This window comes from Cetorhinus maximus, chromosome 3 (assembly GCF_964194155.1).
Source record: "Cetorhinus maximus chromosome 3, sCetMax3.hap1.1, whole genome shotgun sequence".
Taxonomy (NCBI): Eukaryota; Metazoa; Chordata; class Chondrichthyes; order Lamniformes; family Cetorhinidae; genus Cetorhinus; species Cetorhinus maximus.
The window spans coordinates 78,052,217-78,074,970 of record NC_135881.1 but is presented as its reverse complement, the minus strand read 5'-3'; the positions used below and the strand labels follow the sequence as shown (position 1 = coordinate 78,074,970).

The window sequence follows — 22,754 nt, the reverse complement described above, 5'->3', positions numbered from 1 at the left end:
TCAACTAATTAAAGTACTTGTCAGGGCTGCCCGTCCAACCTTAAGGTTGGCGGGCAGGCAAAGAGCCCAGGCGGCCTTCGCATTTCTCATGGAACCTCATCCACGGGCGGGATGAGGTTTCATGAAGGGTTTATTAATTTAACACAATGTTTCATGAAAATTCATAAACATGTCCCAGCTCATGTGACACTGTCACATGAGGGGGCATATCTGAATAATTTTATTTTTTAATTTTTCACATCCTTATGACTTTTCTTAATCTCCCTGAGGCAGCTCAGGCCCCAACTCTCCCTCCTCCCCCCGCCCACACAGGTAGTGCTTAGCGCTTTCAGGTGCGCGTCATGCTGGCGGGCCTTCACCTACGTAAAATGGCAGTGTACAGATGATCACGGGCGGCGATCGGCTGTGCGCCCGCTCCCGCCCAACGGGGAGAAAATTCTCCCCTATGAGTTGGGTTATACAATCTGGTGCCTCATTATACAGGACGTTCTCAATTCTAGACCAGGTTAGATTTATGTTATGTTTTATAGATTGGGCATACTTGGGCAATCTTCACTGTCGCTGGGTCTAAATTCTTGAACTCCCTCCCTAATAACACTGTGGGTTTACCTACACCACATGAACAGCAGCGGTTCAAGGAGGTAGCTCAGCACCTTCTCAAGGACAATTAGGAATGGGCAATACATCCTGGCTTATCCAGCGATGCCCACATCCCATGAATGAAATTTCTAAAAAAATTCTTCCACATTGCCATAGCCAGTGTCATAGCTGTAATGGAAAAGTTGGGCTAGGGACCAGCAAATTCTGATGTGCATGTTCTCAGCACAACAGCCAGGATGTTGTCAGGGTCCAAAGCCTTTGTCATGACCAGTGCTCTCAGTTGCTTATTAATGTTATGTGGAGGGTATGTTTCACCATCACTGCAAGGGCAACAATTTACAGAATAAATCTCTTGTCCATGACCGAATTTGTCCAATTTTCACCACAGTACCACCCAGGTGGTAAAGATGAAAACTGCCCCCCAGTGCAGTGAACAGAATTGGTACAATCTACGATGGCCGAGTAGGAACATCCACTTTACACTTCTGCACAAAGACTCTTGAAAATGCTTCAGTGTTGTCTCTTGCAATGCTGAGCTCTGCCACATATGAAGATGGAGATGTTCTTTGAGTCTCCTCCTTCTGTTAACTGCCTGTTTGCTCATCACCATTCTCAATTGGATGTAATTGAACTGTAGAGTTTTGCCCTGAACTAACTTAGCAAATCTTGGATTCCTCAGTTCTCAGAGACACTCAACACAATATCAGGAACATGACTTGGGACAAGCTAAGCTCCCAAATATAAAAATTGACCATACAACTTCCCCATGCCATTTGGTTTTCTGTCCTCAAAAAGTGCCTTGCACAATATTTCATTCCCCCTTCTAAATATCCACATGTCTTCCACCACCTGCCAGACTGAGATAACTTATTTATAGTATTCAGTGGTTTACACCTCTTTTCAGCACCTTAAAATCCAGTTACAGACTATTTTTAAATAAGCTGCATTTTATGACAGTAGTTCGCATGTTTTACACTTCAGCTTTCTCTTTTCCTCCCTATCCCCCCTTAATGTTTTGGTCAGTTCTACAAAGAAACCCTCCTACTCTGCTCTGCCCATCTAATTACAGTTCTACCTAAAACATTGAGGTTCTTTTCACTTTTAGATGCTAATTGTCATGCTATGCATTTCCAACATCTTCTGTCTTTGTTTTACATGCACATGTTCTTTAAAGGGTACATTAGTAATATACTCCTTGTTGCAGTGCAAAACATATGCTTTCTTATTTTGATACAGCACAAGAATGTATTGTTACTCTGGAACTATTGAGTTCAGTTTCTTCCATGTTTTTTTTCAAATGAATCATGTATTACAAGAGCAGTATAAATTAATTTGTAAATATGAGTGATGATTTTTAATATTGAGATCTGCCAAAAAAAAACGTTTAAAACATATTTTTTTAATATCTAATTAATTGCAACTGGCATAACAGAAAGGCAGGCATTTTCCTGCAGGTGAATTGCAGCCGAACCAACAGCCTGACCTCTCATTCTATGTAAAATAAAAACTTTCCTTCATGTTTGGGTGAGAATGGATCAATGGCTGAACCCACGCCTAATTACTTCGGTATACAATAAACATTTTCTACTGAGGAATGAAGGAAAACTGAAGGTTTATTTTTGTCTTAAAAAACCCTACAGATTTTTTCAACATCTCTTTAGGTAAAGTAACAAGAAGTTGTAACTGATTAAACAGAATACTGAAAATTACTGGAAGGTTATGCAACATCATGCATGTGTGTCAGGAAGTTTTATGCATTATTATGTTACCTGTCATGTTGCAGTAGACTTTGAATGGTCCTAGTGGGCCACTGCCATCAGGATCTATCCAGTAAGTATCCGATGTTTTGCCAAGATGCTTATACGCCTCACAGGACTGTTCATACATAGCTGGAACAGAGCACAAGTTGAGTTAAATTGAAACCCTTCTGTAATTTAAAAGAACTGAATAAACACTGCAAGCTGCCAAGATGAGATTAAAAAATACAAAGCAAATAAGGCAATGACCTTGATACAACAGGAGAGATTCATTCAAACATTCACTAATTAACAGCTGGGAGAGCGTTCTATTTGAATAACAGCCAGAGTATTGGGACAGTGTTACGGCTTTTCACTGTTACTCAGATAGCAAGTTCCGAATTTTTCAATTGGCATAGTTAGATGAATGTGCTTGTTTGCCTAAATGAGGGATTTTCGTTCTGGATCCCAAAACCCTAACATCTTTACTCTTTTACTGCTCAGTGCCAGCATTAAGTACTTCAAGGTCAGGTGCAGTGTCGGCTATATACAAACTAATGCTTCCTCTATTCAGAAATAACAACTAGCCTTAACCACAAACTCAGAATTGTATTCTACTGGGCCAGTGCGATATTTTCCATCTCTCACACCAGTCTCCCTTGTGATATCTCAGAAAAATATTGTCAATTTAGCACTGAGCAGTGAACATTTTTCTGCTACCGATCTGTGTCTAGTAGAAACTAGGTTGAAGACACTAAAACTTAATTTACATAGGGCTTTTGCAGCTGGCAAATAAATGAGAATATCACTCCAGAATGGATTTAAATTCCAATCCCAGAGGTTAAAATACAGTGTTAACCCATTGCAATACCCAATCTCAGTTACGAACCTAGCTTTCAAAGAAAAGGAATTTTAGAAAAAAATTGAAATCTTAAGAGTTATGTACCATCATAAAGCAGCTACTTGCAACATTTCATAAACATGTTAACCAGATTGTGGTGCCAGATTTATCATTATGTCCCAATGCATAATTTCATTTAGCAACAAACTGATAAGTGGGCTTTTTATTCGTGCCTGGATAACAAATGTGAAACATGCACAACGTTTGGCTAGAACTGAAAACAGTTTTGTTACAAAACCTATTTGTACAGAAGGTGCAGCTACCCATGAAAGCAAATAGCAATATGCTACTCCAAATACCGATAAAACTGTACAGACTATACTATCCACTGGTGTATAATGAAAAAAAAAGACCTGGCATCTCTGTAATTGTAAATCAAATGGTACACGGATCATCAATTCAAGTAATGTGTAAACCTCAGAATTCTGCACTATGTGCCCACAGTTTATTGGCATCATCTGCACCCCTAGATCTGTTGATTCCTTCTAATAAAATCCGACCCTGTGTGACAGCCAACATATCAGGCTGGCACAAAAGTACTGATAATAAAGGCCGAATTAAATCACAAGAGTGACTTTACCAACCACATATTCATCACAAAACGCAAACTAAAAGCTAGAAAAAACAACCTCTCCATATGAACAACAAAGTGACTTTGTAGATATATTAACAACATTTGAAAAGTGGTGAAATAATGCAGGGTCATACAAAAAATGGATTAGTCGATTAAGAGTTTTATTTGCAATGTTCATTGGAAAATCTTTTATGGGTCAAATAAAATAAAGCTAAGCATCTTGTGCATGAAAGACAGTGACTTTAAAATGGTGAATTAAATTTCAAAGTGTAAAGCCCCACTTATCTAAATTTACCGTGTAAGGATATACAGAGGTTCTGTCTCTTATAATGTGAACTGGAAATGGCTGAGGCCCAAGGCAATGAGGTCCCCAGATTTCCCAAGAAGTTTCCCCTGGAATCCCACCAGAGTTGCAGTGGTGCATCGGTGGAATCTCATTGGAGTTTTGATTCCAGTAACTTAAAGGTTTTGAATTTTAAAAAATGTTCTTTGTATATGGGCATTGCTGGCAAGGCTAGCATTTATTGCCCATTCCTAATTGCCCTTGAAAGGGTGCTGGTGAGCAGCCTTCTTCAATGGCTGCAGTCCATGTGGTGCAGGTACATCCGGTGCTGTTAGGAAGGGAGTTCCAGGATTTTGACTCCATGACAGTGAAGGGACGTTGATATAATTCCAAGTCAGGGTGGCCAGTTCAGTTCAGTTTCTGGTCAATGGTAACCCCTAGGATGTTGATGGTAGGGCATTCAACGATGGTAATGTCATTGAACATCAAGGGGAGATGGTTAGTTTCTTTCTTGTTGGAGATTGTCATTACCCGGCACTTGTGTAATGTAGGCATGGACAGCTTCAGTACCTGAGAAGTTAGGAATGGTACTGAACACTGTGCAATCATCAGCAAATATCCCCACTTCTGACTCTATGTGGTCTTTGACAAAGCAGCTGAAGTTGGCTGGGCCAATATACTACCCTGAGGAATTCCTGCACTGGTATCCTGTAGCTGAGATAATCAGCCTCCAACAGCCACAGTCATCTTCCTTTGTGCTAGTTATTACTTCAACCAGTGGAGTTTTCCCCTCAAATCCATTGATTTCAATTTTGCCATGGCTCCTTGAGGCCACTGTCAGTCAAATGCTGCCTCAATGTCTCATTCTCACCTCACCACTGGAATTCAGCACTTTTGTTCATGTTTGGACCAAGGTTGAAAGGAGGTTTGGTGATGAGAGGCCTTGGCAGAACCCAAACTGAGCATCAGTGAGCAAGTTATTGCTGAGCAAGTACCCCTTGATAGCACTGTCAATGACACCGTCCATCACTTTGCTGATGATTGAGAGGGGACTAACGCGACGGTAATTGACTGGAATGGATTTCTCCTGTTTTTTGTAGACTGGACACACTTGGGCAATTTTCCACATTGTCGGGTAGATGCCAGTGTTGTAGCTGTACTGGAACAGTTTGGCTAGGGATGCAGCTAGTTCCAGAGCACAAGTCTTTAGTACTACAGTCATATTGTTATCAGGGCTCATGGCCTTTGCTTTCCAGTGCCTTTAACTGTTCTTGATACTACATGGAAGTGAATCAAATTGGCTGAAGACTGGCATCTGAGATGCTAGGGATCTCAGCAGGAGGCAAAGATCGAACATCTGCTTGGCATTTCTGACTGTGGATGGATGTGAAAGCTTCAGCCTTAATTTGCACTCATGTGCTGGGCTCCTGTATCACTGAGGCTGGGGAAGTTTGTAGAGCCTCCTCTTTTAGTTAGTTATTTAATTGTCCACCACTAGTCATGACTGGGAAGTGGCAGGGCTGCAGATCTTTAATCTAATCATTGGCTGTGGAATTGCTTAGCTCTGGCTATAACATGCCCTTCTGCTTTTAGCATGTAAGTGTTGCACACAAGCCACATTCTAATCACATGGCTACGGTAACCTTCAGCATTGTCTAAACCAGAGTTTGCAGGCATCTTATTTGAATGAGCTGAGAAAGGTGCCTTCACATCTGGGTGCCTGTCTGACCCACACTGTCAGAAAGCTAAAACAATGACTGGTAAAGGTTTAATTAGGTAATAATTTCCAGGACTTTAGAGTATCAATGTATCTTTCACATTGTCAGCAACAATCACTGGCATAGTTAAAACAAAACAAGCTTGTTACTTTTATGAATGAGTTTTTACTGAATACACCTTTAATTTGTAGAAAAATGCATTTAAAATCAAATAAACTGGATCCATAAATCTATAATGACTAGGACCACCTCACCAGTTTAGAATAAATGCTCAATGCGTACAATACAAATAATAATAGGAATGTTATATTTCGAAAGGATAAAATGGAGATTTTCCAATATGAATCCAGTCCTAATCCTGACCTTAATCTCACTGTTTTACCACGGAATGTTATGCCTTGCATGAAGCCTATATTAGAAGCTCATATTTTCGTAAAGGTAAATTCTATGTGGATAATTATTTCCAAGTACAGGCTCAACCTTCCAATGTAGAATACAGGGCACATACTACCCATTTAAAGTGTAAGGGCTTAAAATGTGATTTTAATTGTGCATTTGCTTTGAGAAATAGGCTGAAATAAAGATTTCAAATTAATTGAAATCAAAAGCTATTGAACTGGACATTCATTGTCAAAACCATTGACCAAAAGAAAGAAACAGAAGTAAAGCAGCCACTGCTATGAGACTGGGAGAGATAAAACATTCAAACAAAATGTCACATTGGCCTATTTTCTCTCACCCTGTTCACTGGCCTAATGTAATTGTATCACGCTTCAAACTGAAATCAAACCTCCATCTCACTGCACTGTGTGAATCAAACAATCCATCCTAATAATCAATCTGCATGCTGTGTTCTTAATACATCTGGCCTTGAATTTCCCCTCAAAGTTTATCTCCCAAAATGGAAACATGTGTCTTTGAATTCTGATTGGAAATTCATGAACTTCCTGGATGGAAAACTTCCAATAAAATATCTAACCTATTACTCAGCTCACCAAGCACACAGCTAACTGGTGGGCACTGTATGGTGTCAAATGAGCTCTCAAATATGATTTCTGTATTTATAAGGTATTTTTATTGTTTGCCATTTACTCAAGATGAACTTTGGCTGACCAACCCTCCCTTATTATTTGTGGACCTCCACATGAGGAAAAATGTTTTGATTGTCATCCTGTTTCATCTATTACTGGCACTGGAAAACAAATTATTGTTTTATGGGTCTAGAAATCAGTTTTCCTAATAGTTCATTAGTTAATATTTTGATGCAACTCCCTTGATGCTATAGCATCTTTTACGGAAAAGTTTGGATTGGTTTAGAAGAGTTGAGTTGAGTATTTAGATTGCTCACTTCTTCCTTTCTGTTCCAATGAAAACAACATCATTTATGCTGTTTGCAGTTAACCTCAAAAGAGACTCAATTTTTACCCTTTTAGCCATTTCGTTAGAGACCTTACTTCTACTCCATTTGTGTGACTAGAATTTGATATATGTTTTTCAGGCTAGGTTTTGCTCCCTGGCAATACTTTTCCTTATGGCTAATTAGTAAGCACAGTGCAAGACCTCTCAGTACCAATGACACTTCAGGTTTGCCAATTTTTAAAATTTAATAGACAGAAATTACTGAAAGCTAAAAACAACCAACTTGTCATGCTACAGATATTGATTCATACAAAATGTGAAGCACCATTCCTAAAGGATAAAACTAAAGAAACTGTATGAGCTGAGACTTAGAAATTTTCCAATTAAATCAGCACACATTAATTCAGTTATCAGCAGAGCTCTTTCTCTGCTGCTGATAACTGAATTAATGTGTGCTGCATCATAATGCTTTCTAAATGAAAGGAATTCAGCTTTGAAAATAAAAATGACCTAATCATAATGTGTGCATTAGCTCAAACAGGCTGTAAACTTTAATTTCCATTTGAATCATACTTAACAAGAATTTTCATACTGACAAGATTCTAATTAAATCTATGGCTCTCAGGCAACTTTTCTCTTTCCCAAATGCTCAAACTAGGAAGGATGCTAACAGTTTAATTTTAGGGTTTTATGTTGATGTTAGTCTCAAACAGCTCTTATTTGGTGAGGGTTACTAATTTCTTCAGCAATAAACAAAGATTCCCGTATTGGTATTGCATAAGTCTTTGTTTTTTTAAATCGTTTAATCAAACATTTGGTATTTGATGACTGAACACTTAACAGGGACTACGAACACAATAGAACTGATATTAGTCAAAATAGCTATCTGAGAACTCAAGCAATCTGTGTTTTAATTTACATTGCACATTTGGATAACATTAATATAAATCAACGTGTGTCACACAACGCATGCAAACTCTAACGTGTAGTATCACAGGGGAAGTGAACAATTTGGTGTTCATAGTTCTCCATTTTATAAATTTCTAATCTCAGATTATCTCCTGGCAGATAATTAGATAACAGGTTGTACCCCTGTCCTATCAGACAGGAAATGGTGCTTGGTGCATTAAGGCATAGACAGAGGAGAAACAGAGAAAGAATAATATTTTTAAAAATGCTTTAAAGAAGTGCGAAAAAGGCTTGCATGCAGATTAGGGTGGAAGCTTCCCTTCCTTGAAGGACAATAGTGACCCAGTTGGGATTTTTTTGTACGATAATTCAGCAATTTTCACAGCCAACCAATTACTAGATCTATTGAATTTAATTCCATAACCACAGGATTTGAGCTTTCAATTCAAGATTCTTAGTCCATTACTTTAACATTAAACTACAATAATCTGTTTGCTATTCCAGTGCACCCATTGCACATGACAGCATGCTTCGCAGAAGATGGCAGCCAGGCATGGAAAGCCAAGGAATGGACACAGCAGAAAATGGCACTGATTAAGAAAGGAGACAGGTCAAGATTACATAATAATTCCATTTGCCAGGTCCTTGTAGGCATGCCACAACACTGCTAATGATGACCTATACTTAACATTCTCACCACCTTACAGTTCTTGAATTGCTGACAATGCATACCCATAGGACACACATAATGAGCGGAATTTTGCTCTTCCAGTGTGGGTCCCGACAGTGGACCCTTGAGTGGGTGGACCTTCCACTTGCGGAGGGGATGGCTGGCTGGCTGCAACTACACGGCAGCCAGCCAATAAAATATGTTGAGGCGCGATGACCGGCCAACTATGCAGTGGTGGGGGTTGGAGGTTGCTGCACCCTCCATCAGTTGACAGGGCAAGAGGTGCGTGGGCAATTTTCCTGCCGTGCCTATAAGTAAGCAGCAGCATCCGTGTGTGGAGAGGGTGATTTGAACCCCAGGAACATCACCTTGACCTCAGCCTTCCTCTCTGTCACTGATGTCAGGAGAACCACCTCGATCTCCACACTCAGCTGGCAAATGTCTCAGAGCAGACAATGGCCAGAATTTTGACCTTTATTGGCGGGTGGACCCCACCAGCTCGGCGGCAGGCAGGCAGTTGAACTCTGCCGCCGAAACGGGGCCGACCGCCATTTTACGTGGGCGGGCCAATTAAGGCCCTCCCAGCTGCCTGCCTGACAGGAAGCACGATGCATTTCCTGTGCGGGGGGTGGAGGGATTCCCCACCTGTCAAAGTGCGCTCTTTCGCGCATGTGCGAAAGAGCGCACTGCTCCCTGAGACTAACTGCTGTCTCAGGGAGAGCACTAACTGTTTAAAAACCTTTAAAAATAGAGAAAGAAAAACATTATTAACATGTCCCCCTTATGTGACACTGTCACATGAGATGGGACTTGTTAATAAATATGAGTGAAACTTTATTAAAGTTTTTTAAAACTGAGATGAAACCTCATCCCGCCAATGGATGAGGTTTTATCTTTTTTCAGAAGCCCACTGGGGCTCCTGGCCTTCCCGTCCAACCTTAAGGCTGGTGGGCAGGGTCTTTAGTTATCTTAATGACCCTGTCAATGGCCTCAATTGGTCATTGACAGGTCAGTGGGTGGACTGCTGATTTTGCTGTCCGCCTGCCTTCCTAAAAATTTAAATGGACCGGGATGACATCGGGGGTTCTTCCCAACGTCATCCCGTGTCATTTTCCCGTCGGCGAGCGGGCCCTGCCCCCAAATCGCCGACGGGAAAATTCTGGCCAATGTGTGGCCCCACAGATCAGCGATGCCTCCTTGCAGGTTCTCCTCCAGACTGTCTGGGAACAGCGGGAGGTGTTGTTTCCTAATGACAGCACCAGGAGACCATGACCAGGGAGGCTTAATCAGAGATTGCAGCGGAGGATAGCAGCCATGGGGGATGGGGCTTGGTGCCCACAAGCACTCCTGGGTCCAAGGCAAGAAGAGGGTCAACAACCTACTCCACACCGCCAGGGAGAGAAAATAGTTGAGTTAGTTCACCGTGGTTCTCATGAGGACAACAAGCAAGTCTTTTAGTGAGGGGAGGAAGCGGGCAGGTAGTGGAATGCAGTGTCAGGCACAGTAACAGACGCATCATGAGGCCTGGGTGCATGTGGATGAGAATTTGCAGGTTCATACCTCTGTAATAGGACAAGGAGCATGAGAGTGGGACTGTAGACAGGTTACCTAAGAGGTCCTAATATCTGTCAGAGGAATGCATGCTGATAAGAGGGTAAGGTATCCATCGAGCGAAGAGTCATTTTCCCCTTTAGTCTGCACATAATTCCTTTGAACAGGCAAAGACAAATGTCGGAATGTCTGACATAAAGATGCTCACACTTGCTGAGGAGGAGGCAGTAGAACTGGCTGGAGAACAGGGCAACTGAGCAATCGCAGACAGCGACCTTCCCAATTGGTATAGGGTTAAGTAGGTCAGGGAATTAAATGCACGGTTCAAAGAGTAGTTTGGGAAGAAGGGGTTTCGATTCACGGGGCTCTAACATCAGCACTCAGGGAAGAGTGAGCTATTCCACCGGATGGACTCTACTTGAACCAGGCTGGGACCAGTATATTGGCCAATCGTATAACTAGGACTGTGGACAGGCCTTTAAACTAACAGATGGGGGTGAGGGAAGAAGAAGGTTTGAGTGAAGGGAAATTTAGAATTCCAAAGAGAAAGAGTCAAGGCATCAGAACAGTGTAGCGATGGGGGTAAAGGCAAACAGAGGGGGACAAGAAGGGACAGAGGCTTTAATAAAAATTGTACATCAGCAAATAAGGTCATTGCAGGGGCTGGAAGTAAAAAAAAATGGAGGTTAAAGGTTCTTTATCTGCATGCAAGAGGCATGTTCTATAAAATAGATGAACTAGTGGCACAATAGAGATAAATTGATTTAGATCTAATCGCCATGACAGAGGCCTGGTTACAAAGTGATTAAGTTTGGGAAATAAATATTCCAGGGTACAGAATATTTCAGAAAGATGACAGAATGGCAAAGGAGGAAGGGTAGCTCTCACAGTAAAGGATGACATAAGGACACGAGTGGTAGGGAAACTATTGGAAGCAATTCTGAGGGACAGAGTTAATTTACAGTTGGAGAGACAGGGATTAATCAAGGACAGTCAGCATGGTTTTGTTAGGGGGAGGTCATGTCTGACCAATTTGATTGAATTTTTCAAAAAGGTGACCAGGTGTGTAGATGAGGGAAATGCATTTGACGTAGTCTACTTGGACTTCAGCAAGGCTTTTGATAAAGTCCCGCATGGGAAACTGATAACGAAGGTAAGAGCCCATGGGATCCAAGGCAATTTGATAAATTGGATCCAGAATTGGCTGAGTGGCAGGAAGCAGAGGGCGGTGGTCGAGGGGTGTTTTAGTAACTGGATGCCTGTGTCCAGTGGGGTTGCACAGGGATCGGTGTTGGGTCCCTTGCTGTTTGTGGTATATATAAACAATTTAGACTTGAATGTAGGAGGGTTGATCAGTAAGTTCGCGGATGACACGAAAATTGGTGGGGTGGTAAATAGTGAGGAGGACAGCCTTAGATTACAGGAGGATATAGATGAGCTGGTCAGATGGGCTAATCAGTGGAAAATAGAATTTAATCCGGCTAAGTGTGAGGTAATGCACTTGGGCAGGACAAACAAGGCACAGGAATACATGATGAATGGTAGGACCCTGGGAAGTACCGAGGATCAGAGGAACCTTGGTGTGCATGTCCACTGGTCCCTTAAGGTGGGGGACAGGTAGATAAGGTGGTTAAGAAGGCATATGGGATACTTGCCTTTATTAGCCGACGCAGGGAGGTTATGCTGGAACTGTATAAAACTCTGGTCAGGCCACAGGTAGTGTATTGCGTGCAGTTTTGGAATCCACATTATAGGAAGGTAACGAGGAGGTTAGACGAAGGAAAGCCAATGAATGTTATCTACTTGGACTTCCAGAAGGCCTTTGACAAGGTGCCGCACAGGAGGCTGCTCAGTAAGAAAATAGCCCATGGTGTTAGAGGCAAGGTATTAGCATGGATAGAAGATTGGCTGCCTGGCAGGAGGCAGAGAGTGGGGATAAGGGGGTCCTTCTCAGGATGGTAGCCGGTGACTAGTGGAGTTCCGCGGGGGTCAGTGTTGGGACCACAACTTTTCACTTTATACATTAATGATCTAGATGAAGGAGCTGAGGGCATCCTGGCTAAGTTTGCAGATGATACAAAGATAGGAGGATGGACAGGTAGTATTGAGGAGGCAGGGAGGCTGCAGAAGGATTTAGACAGGTTAGGAGAATGGGCAAAGAAGTGGCAGACAGAATACAATGTGGGGAAGTGTGAGGTCATGCACTTTGGTAGGAAGAATAGAGGCATAGAGTATTTTCTAAATGGGGAGAGAATTCAGAAATCTGGAGTGCAAAGGGACTTGGGAGTCCTAGTCCAGGATTCTCTTAAGGTTAACTTGCAGGTTGACGCGGTAGTTAGGAAGGCAAATGCAATGTTGGCATTTATTTCGAGAGGACTAGAATATAAAAGCAGGGATGTGCTGCTGAGGCTTTATAAGGCTCTGGTCAGACCACATTTAGAATATTGTGAGCAATTTTGGGCTCGTATCTCAGGAAGGATGTGCTGGCCCTGGAGAGGGTCCAGAGGAGGTTCACGAGAACGATCCCAGGAATGAAAGGCTTAACATATGAGGAACGTTTGAGGACTCTGGTTCTATACTCGATGGAGTTTAGAAGGATGAGGGGGGATCTGATTGAAACTTACAGAATACTGAAAGGCCTGGATAGAGTGGACATGGGGAAGATGTTTCCATTAGTAGGAGAGACTAAGACCTGAGGGCACAGCCTCAGAGTAAAGGGAAGACCTTTTAGAACAGAGATGAGGAGAAACTTCTTTAGGCAGAGAGTGGTGAATCTATGGAATTCATTGCCACAGAAGGCTGTGGAGGCCAGGTCATTGAGTGTATTTAAGAATGAGATAGATAGGTTCTTGATTGGTAAGGGGATCAAAGGTCACAGGGAGAATGGGGTTGAGAAACTTATCGGCCATGATTGAATGGCGGAGCAGACTCGATAGGCCGAATGGCCTAATTTCTGCTCCTATGTCTTATGGTCTTATGATTGCACTAGAGAGAGTGCAGAGGAGATTTACCAGGTTGTTGCCTGGGCTGGAGAGTTTCAGTTATGAGGAGAGATTGGATAGCAGAGGAGATTGAGGGGGTACATGATTGTGGTGTATAAAATTATGAGGGGCATAGATAGGGTAGACAGGAAGGAACATTTCCACTTGGTGGGAGGATCAATAACCAGGGGGCATAGATTTAAGGTAAGGGGCAGGAGGTTTAGAGGGGATGTGAGAAAGAATTTTTTTCACCCAGAGGGAATCTGGAACTCTGCCTGAAAGGGTGGTAGAGGCTGAAACTCTCATAACATTTAAGAAGTATTTGGACGTGCACTTGCGATGCCATGGCATACAAGGTTATGGGCCTAGTGCTGAAAAATGGGATTAGAATAGTTCGGTACTTGTTTAGCTGGTGCAGATTCGATGGGCTGAAGGGCCTTTTTCTGTGCTATAGACCTACATGATTCGATGACTATGAGAAAGGATCTGGCCTCAGAAAATCATGAAGTTGAATCAGTATAGGGGGAAATTAAGAATAGTAAAAGTCAAAAAACACGGCTGGCAGTAGTTTATGGCCCCCTCGCAGTAGTTATATCATTGACGGAGCATTAAACAATTATTGGAGCATGTAACAAAGGCAATGTAATAATTGTGAGGAACTTTAATCTTCATATAGATTGGACCAATCAAATTGGCAAGAGTAGTCTAGGAGATGAATTTGTGAAATGATTTGTGACAATTTCTTGGAGCAGTATGTAGTGAAACCAACAAGGGATAAAGCTATCTCAACTCTAGTATTGTGCAATGAAGCAGGGTTAATTAGTAATGTCATAGAAAAGATCCACTTGGAAATAGTGATCATATTACCACTGAATTCCATTGGCTGAATTTTTCGCTGAGCGGGTGGGCATGCGCCCGACCCACTTGAGCGTAAAATGATGCGCGATGCTGTTGGGCAAGTGTCCTGATGTAATCGCATACTTGTGCGATATTTTGGTCAACGGACAAGCGTGGGAATCGGCAGCATGCTCACCGACAATTAACAGGCCTATTAAGGCCATTTAGGCATTAATTGAATTCAATTTTTTGCTGCCCATCCAAAGGTACAGTTTGTGGGCAGTCGAATTGGCCAGGCGGTCTTTGGATTTTTTATGAAACCTCATCTACGGGAGGGATGAGGTTTCCAACAGGGGGGAAACCCTGTTCACATGGGGGGAACATGTTTTTAACACTTGTAAGTTCTTTATTTCTGGATTTTAAAAATCTACAGCACCCGCTCATATGCGCGAACTTCTGCGCTCGCCCTCCTCCCGCCCCCACCCCGACGGCACTCAGTACTGCAGTGCGCATTTCACACTGGCTGCCCGTTAATTGGCCAGCCAGGGTGAAATCGATAACGGGGCCCGATCGCGGGCAGTGGTCAGCTTCGCAACCGCTCCCAAGCCCGCCCGCCTGCCACGCCTGCCCGATGAGGTAAAGATCCTGCCCCATGTTAAGTTTGCAAGTGAAATGGTCCAATCATAAACAAGAATCTTAAATTTAAACAAAGCCAATTACATAGCTATGAGGGGAGAGCTGGCTAAGGTTAATTGAATAAATAGCCTTAAAGGTATGAAGGTCAATGAACTGTGGGAAATATTTGAAGAAACAAAATACATTCCATTGAAAAACAAATACTCAGCACAAAAGATAAAAACAAAAAACTGCGGATGCTGGAAATCCAAAACAAAAACAGAAATTCCTGGAAAAACTCAGCAGGTCTGACAGCATCGGCGGAGAAGAGCAAAGTTGACGTTTCGAGTCCTCATGACCCTTCAACAGAACTAAGTAGAAATAGGAAAGGGGTGAAATATAAGCTGGTTTAAGGGGGTGGGGAGGGGGGTTGTTAGGACAAAGCAAGCAGTGATAGGAGGAGATAACCAAAAGATGTCACAGACAAAAGAACAAAGAAAAGAACAAAAGGGAGGGGGAAGAAACGGAAAGGGGGTGGGGATGGAGGAGGGAGTTCAAGATCTAAAGTTGTTGAACTCAATATTCAGTCCAGAAGGCTGTAAAGTGCCTAGTCGGAAGATGAGGTGCTGTTCCTCCAGTTTGCGTTGAGCTTCACTAGAACAATGCAGCAAGCCAAGGACAGACATGTGGGCAAGAGAGCAGGATGGAGTGTTAAAATGGCAAGCGACAGGGAGGTCTGGGTAATGCTTGCGGACAGACCGAAGGTGTTCTGCAAAGCGGTCACCCAGTCTGCGTTTGGTCTCTCCAATGTAGAGGAAACCGCATTGGGAGCAACGAATGCAGTAGACTAAGTTGGGGGAAATGCAAGTGAAATGCTGCTTCACTTGAAAGGAGTGTTTGGGCCCTTGGACGGTGAGGAGAGAGGAAGTGAAGGGGCAGGTGTTGCATATTTTCCGACTAGGCACATTACAGCCTTCCGGACTGAATATTGAGTTCAACAACTTTAGATCTTGAACTCCCTCCTCCATCCCCACCCCCTTTCCGTTTCTTCCCCCTCCCTTTTGTTTTTTCCAATAATTTATATAGATTTTTCTTTTCCCACCTATTTCCATTATTTTTAAATGTATTCTACCCTTCGTCTATTTCACCCCACCCCCACGAGAGCTACCTTGCTTGTCCTGCTCTCCACTCTTAATTAGTGCATTCTTTTAGATAATATCACCACCTTCAACACCTCTTTCTTCTTTTGTCTGTGACATCTTTTGGTTATCTCCTCCTATCACCGCTTGCTTGTCCCAACAACCCTCCTCACCCCTCCCCACCACTCTTCGCCCCCCATCCCCCCCATTAAACCAGCTTATATTACACCCCTTTCCTATTTCTACTTAGTTCTGTTGAAGGGTCATGAGGACTCGAAACGTCAACTTTGCTCTTCTCCGCCAATGCTGCCAGACCTGCTGAATTTTTCCAGGTATTTCTGTTTTTGTTTTGGATTTCCAGCATCCACAGTTTTTTGTTTTTATCTCTGTGTTTAATTGACTGCCACTTCTCTTCAAGAAATGCTTACCTTGAAGAAGTTTTGTACTACTCTCAGTCAGGATTTTCGAATCTCTCTTTTGCCTTGTTCACCTTCATTGCTTTCCATTTCTCTCCTGGTGTTTGACAAGGTATTTACTAAAACCCGCTTTCACAGCCATATTTCCTTTCTCAGTGACTGTCTCTGTCTCCGACTTACCCCATTTGGATTTCAACTGAAATTCCATCCCTCATGTTTCGAACCCACCCAGGATTACAGGTATCTCCGGGACATAAAATGTTTCTCGGACTACTGTTCCCGTCGCATTCTGAGATCCACACTCAGTGTCATGCGCCGCCATGTGAACACACTCGACCTCTCCCTCCAGCAGCACCGCCGCACCCTTTTTCAAAGCTGCGCGTGCCCCCAGTTTCATTTTATTCTTCATCTCATCCGACGCCTCAACAAGAAACTTTTTCCCTTTCTCTCAAGTGCTAAGGAATGCAAGCTCCAACAACTCATCAACACCAACAACCATCCAGGACCCTCCACACCTGCCTGTCCCTCCGTTCCCACCCCATCTTCCAATCCCAGCCCCGGCCGTGTATTCACTATAACCCCTGACCTTCCCCTCTCCGACGCTGAACGTTCAGTGCTCAGCAAAGGACTTAGTTTCATACCCTTACGCCCTCATCTCAATGAATTTCGGGCTCGGCACGATGCTGAACTCTTCTTCCGCCGCCTTCATCTCTGTGCTCACTTCTTTAGGCAGGAGTCCTCTCCCCATTCAACGGATCCTTTTACCCACATCCAATATTCTCCCTCCACCTGGACCCCTCCCTCTGGATTCTTACCTTCTCTTGATCTTTTCATTGAGAACTGTCGGCGTGACATTAGTCATCTCAATTTCTCTGCTCCTCTCACCCATTCTAACCTGTCTCTCTCTGAACTTACTGCACTCTGTTCACTCAGGTCCAACCCTAACATTGTCATCAAACCCGCTGACAAGGGTGGTGCTGTTGTTGTCTGGCGCACTGACCTCTACCTCGCGGAGGCTGAGCGTCAACCCGCAGACACTTCCTCCTACCTCTCCCTGGACCATGACCCCACCACTGAACATCAAGCCATTGTTTCCAGGACTGTCACTGACCTCATCTCCTCTGGAGATCTTTCTTCCACAGCTTCTAACCTGATAGTCGCCCAACCTCGGACGGCCCGCTTCTACCTCCTACCCAAAATCCACAAACAGGACTGTCCCGGCAGACCGATCGTGTCAGCCTGTTCCTGCTCCATGGAACTCATTTCTCGCTATCTTGACTCCCTTCTCTTTCCCCTTGTCCAGTCCCTTCCCACCTACATCCGTGATTCCTCTGACACCTTACGTCACATCAACAATTTCCAGTTCCTTGGCCCCAACCGCCTCCTCTTAACCATGGACGTCCAATCCCTCTACACCTCCATCCCCCATCGGGATGGCCTGAGGGCTCTCAGCTTCTTCCTCGAACAGAGGCCTGAACAATCCCCATCCACCACTACTTTCCTCCGTTTGGCTGAACTTATTCTCACACTGAACAATTTCTCCTTTAACTCCTCTCACTTCCTCCAAATAAAAGGTGTGGCTATGGGTACCCGCACAGGCCCAAGCTATGCCTGTCTCTTTATAGGGTATGTGGAACATTCCTTGTCCCAGTCCTACTCCGGCCCCCTCCCACAACTCTTTCTCCGGTACATCGATGATTACTTCGGTGCTGCTTCATGCTCTCGTCGGGACCTGGAAAAATTTATTAATCTTGCTTCCAATCTCCACCCCTCCATCATTTTCATATGGTCCATCTCTGACCCTTCCCTTCCCTTCCTTGACCTCTCTGTCTCAATTTCTGGTGATAGACTGTCCACCAATATCCATTACAAGCCTACCGACTCCCACAGCTACCTTGACTACAGCTCCTCACACCCCGCTACCTGTAAGGACTCCATTCCATTCTCTCAGTTCCTTCGCCTCCATCGCATCTGTTCTGATTATGCTACTTTCAAAAACAGTTCTTCTGACATGTCCTCTTTCTTCCTTAACCAAGGTATTCCACCCACGGTAGTTGACAGGGCCCTCAACCGTGTCCGGCCCATCTCCCGCACATCCGCCCTCACGCCTTCTCCTCCCTCCCAGAAACATGATAGGGTCCCCCTTGTCCTCACTCATCACCCCACCAGCCTCCGCATTCAAAGGATCATCCTCCGCAATTTCCACCAACTCCAGCATGATGCCACCACCAAACACATCTTCCCTTTACCCCCCCGGCGGCATTCCGTAGTGATCATTCCCTCAGTGACACCCTGGTCCACTTCTCCAACACCCCCTACTCCTCAACCCCCACCTACGGCACCTCTCCATGCAAACGCAAATGATGCAACATCTGCCCCTTCACTTCCTCTCTCCTCACCGTCCAAGGGCCCAAACACTCCTTTCAAGTGAAGCAGCATTTCACTTGCATTTCCCCCAACTTAGTCTACTGCATTCGTTGCTCCCAATGCGGTTTCCTCTACATTGGAGAGACCAAACGCAGACTGGGTGACCGCTTTGCAGAACACCTTCGGTCTGTCCGCAAGCATTACCCAGACCTCCCTGTCGCTTGCCATTTTAACACTCCACCCTGCTCTCTTGCCCACATGTCTGTCCTTGGCTTGCTGCATTGTTCCAGTGAAGCTCAACGCAAACTGGAGGAACAGCACCTCATCTTCCGACTAGGCACTTTACAGCCTTCCGGACTGAATATTGAGTTCAACAACTTTAGATCTTGAACTCCCTCCTCCATCCCCACCCCCTTTCCGTTTCTTCCCCCTCCCTTTTGTTTTTTCCAATAATTTATATAGATTTTTCTTTTTCCACCTATTTCCATTATTTTTAAATGTATTCTACCCTTCGTTTATTTCACACCACCCCCACGAGAGCTACCTTGCTTGTCCTGCTCTCCACTCTTAATTAGCACATTCTTTTAGATAACATCACCACCTTCAACACCTCTTTCTTCTTTTGTCTGTGACATCTTTTGGTTATCTCCTCCTATAACTGCTTGCTTGTCCCAACAACCCCGCCCCCCCACCCCAAAACCAGCTTATATTTCACCCCAACGGGCAGGGGAGTGGAGTTGAAGCCCAAGTTCAGCCATGATTGTATTGAATGGCGGAGCAGGCTCGATGGGCCATATGGCCTACTCCTGCTCCTATTTCTTGTGTTCTTGTGAAGCAGGAATGCAGAAAGAAGAGATTGATGAGGCCTTGAGCCTGGGGCCAACCACTGGACAGAAAGGAGACAAGTATCACAGAGGGATGGTGAATAGGGATTGTGAATAACATAAGCCTAATTCTCTGTCTTCTCCAATGTAGGTCCTCGCATTCCAGAGAGATGGCCCACTCCATCATCTGTTACTCTACAGTTCTCCTCTGAGGAGGAGGGTGCCGTAGCCTCAGGGGGTCTCACATCTTTTCCTCCCCACCTTCCACCAGTGCAGATACATTCACCTTGGTAGGTATGTGATCGCGTTTAGAATCAGTGTTACATGCTGGTGAGCACATCACAGATACGCTGGAACAGCTGATGGAGACTGACAGCTGAGGGGCTTGACAGTTGGAGGACTAGTGGAGGCTGAATCCCATGGTGATGCCAGGCCTCTGGTGATGACCACATAAAACTTATTGGAGATGCCGTGACAGGCAGGGCATCTGGCAGAGCTGCCAGAGGTATTGTGTACACATGCATAGATGATGGAGGAGTTCTGCCAGGTCTCAGGCGGGTGAGCATTTTGCTTCCTCCATGGAAAGGTTGGTGACCTTCATGGAGAGTCAGGATTAGCAGAGCAGACAGTGGATGCCGGATATTTATTCGGACCTGCACCGTGGTCATCGGTTGTACACAGCAGTGGCTATGCAAGAGGGAGATGAGCTACTTACACCTCACTCTAGGTGCTCCTCCTCCTCTGGTCATCAGGGAGGCACTTTTGTGCATGGAGAGGGAGGAGAAGCACCTGCCAGCTTCTTTCCTCTAGTTCTATGGATCCTCAGAGCTTCCTCTCAGCAGGCTTTGAGGGTCAGCAACCACTCCTCAGCCTCTCTGCCAGGGATCCCAGTGCCTCCAGTTGGAGGGACCTGTTGGTATCTGGTTAACAGGGTGACCACTTGCATGATAAATGGAAACCCTGTATGGGTGAAGGGAAAGTACAGACGCTGCAGTGATTGCAGTGGCAAGGATGGAGGGATTTGTCTATGTTTATCAGTGATTTGTTGTCAGGTGGATATGCAGAGGTTACTTTGATGTAAGGCCTAAAGCAGATTGGTTTTCAAAGGTATTATGCCTGCTGGCACTTGTTGAGAATAAGCAACTCGAGGGCCTCCCTTGCACGTCTCTCCATGGCCTTGGGATCCAATGCTGAAACCCCAAGATGCAGGCCTTTCTGCTCTGATGCATCCTCTCAATCATCCTCATCCAATGAGGAGTGTGGCCCCTCTATGTCTGCCCTCTGCTGCGTGAGGTTGCGCACAGCATGCAACTATAATCCTTGAGACTTTTGAGACGTATGTTGGAGAGCTCTGTCAGAGTGTCCAGGCAGCGGGACTTCACTTTTAATATTCTGATGGCCTGCTCTAGTGTGGCCGTTGTGCATCCATGGGATTCATTGTAGCGCTCCTTGGTTGGAGTTTTCAGCCAGGTCTTGAGCGGATAGCTCCTGTCACCCAGAATCAATCCCTGCACGCATGTGGGGGCCCTGAAGAGCTGTGGCACCTGGGAGTGGCAAAGAATGTATGAATCATGCGAGCTCTCTGCGAACTGAGCACACACCTGGAGGATACATCTCCTGTGGTAACAGACTAATTGCACATTAATGGAGTGGAACCCTTATCTGATTATGAAGGTTCCAGGCTGGTCACAGGGAGCTCTGATCACCACAGACGTGCAATCGATCACCCCCTGCAATTGTGGGAAACCTGCAATGACAACGAAGCCCATAGACCTTATGACCTGTCTTTCGGGATCAGTACTAAAGTGCACAAACTCTCCAGCCCTTTTAGACAGTGCATTTGTGAACTCTCTGATACAGTGATGTGTGACTGTCACACATGTCCCTTTTGGAACCCTGGAAGTTTAATACCGCAATGATATTTAAAGCCACCAGCATTGGACACCCTTCCAGTCCATGGGGCCACAGGTCACCCTGGAGGAGAGCAATAGGCAGGGACTGCCTCCGTAGTCAGCCTTAGACATTGTTGGAATTGCCTCTCACTCATCTGCAGCTAGTTGTGGTGGGTGCAGGAGACCCTGTTATGTGCCATTGCTCTTTGTTGTACTGACCCCTGGTTGCCTCCACCCTGACTGATCTCAGCATCTGGTGCCACCCTTGTTGGTCTGCTGGCCACTGCTATACAGGACCCAATGCCATCCTCTGTTTGCGTCATTCCTCCTCTGCCTGAGGCTCCAGGAACACTGGATGGATGAGATCTATTTTGCCTCCAGAAATTGCACTGAGGGCAAAAGCCAGGCAAAGGTGCATCCTGCACTGGTAACCTGGTCTTGAAAACCTTGAGCCTATCGACGAATGGAACTCACCTGGGCATTCTATGACCACATTCTGGTCTTTCTTGAGCACATTCTGATGTTTTTCAAGCACACCTTTGCCTTCTTGGAGCAGACCCTTGCCTTCTTGGTGCACACCCTGATGATTTTTGAGCACACCCTGATGTTCGTCAAGCACACCCTGGTCTTCTTCAAGCACACCCATGTCTTCTTGGAGCACATCCTGATGTTCTTTGAGCACACCTTGGTCTTGCTCTCAGTGACCCTAGACCTCCATGCAATGTCCCTTAGCCTTCCCTTGATCAGTCTCGACCTTCCCTCAATCACCCTTGACCTACCTCACAATGCTTTTCAAGTCTCTTCTCCCCTCTTCTAGCAAACTCTTCCAGTAATGACAGACATCTCCAATTGGCTTTCCTTCCACCTCAAAGAGTGCCTCACCTACTCCATGCCCACTTTAACTGGTCATGAAAGTGAAGGCTATGCTTCCTGTCCACCTCCAACCTGATTTCAAAGGTAGCATTTAATTGCAAAATCTTATGTTTTAATGAATATTCATCACATGCAAAGCCATTAAAATTAGCTTCCTGCTGCGTGCCACTGGCACTGCCATTCCACTCCCAACTCGCTACCAGAAGAACTCAGCACTTCTATCCTGATGTTGGGAACCTGAAACTTTGCTTCCCGCCGTGTTCAACGCTCATGTCCACCTCTTTCCCAACCCCTCAGCCAGCATTAAATTCTGCCCAACATGTTCATTGAATTGACAGCATAGCAAGTCTACTTTGCCACACAAGACAGCACTTAAGATGGACACAAAGAGGAAAAGACCTCACAAATTGCAAGCCCTTCACTCTCCCAGAGGTGAGCACCTTGGACAACCTTGCCTATAAGAGAATGCAAGAAGAAAAGAGAAATTGAAGGAGCAGGCCTCCCGCCAA

The 22,754-nt window shown here is 44.7% G+C and overlaps 1 protein-coding gene and 1 long non-coding RNA gene across 2 annotated transcripts in view; one reads left to right on the top strand and one right to left on the bottom strand.

Annotated features, from left to right (window-relative positions):
* LOC144678739 (contactin-associated protein-like 2) overlaps window positions 1-22,754 on the bottom strand; it is a 2,328,914-nt gene that overhangs the window by 1,023,203 nt on the left and 1,282,957 nt on the right. The window contains exon 12 of the mRNA XM_078538599.1: window positions 2,370-2,489. Coding sequence (XP_078394725.1) covers window positions 2,370-2,489 — 120 coding nt within the window. The remainder of the gene's footprint in view (window positions 1-2,369; window positions 2,490-22,754) is intronic.
* LOC144678740 (uncharacterized) overlaps window positions 1-22,754 on the top strand; it is a 258,128-nt gene that overhangs the window by 133,751 nt on the left and 101,623 nt on the right. The gene's annotated exons all lie outside the window — the stretch shown is intronic.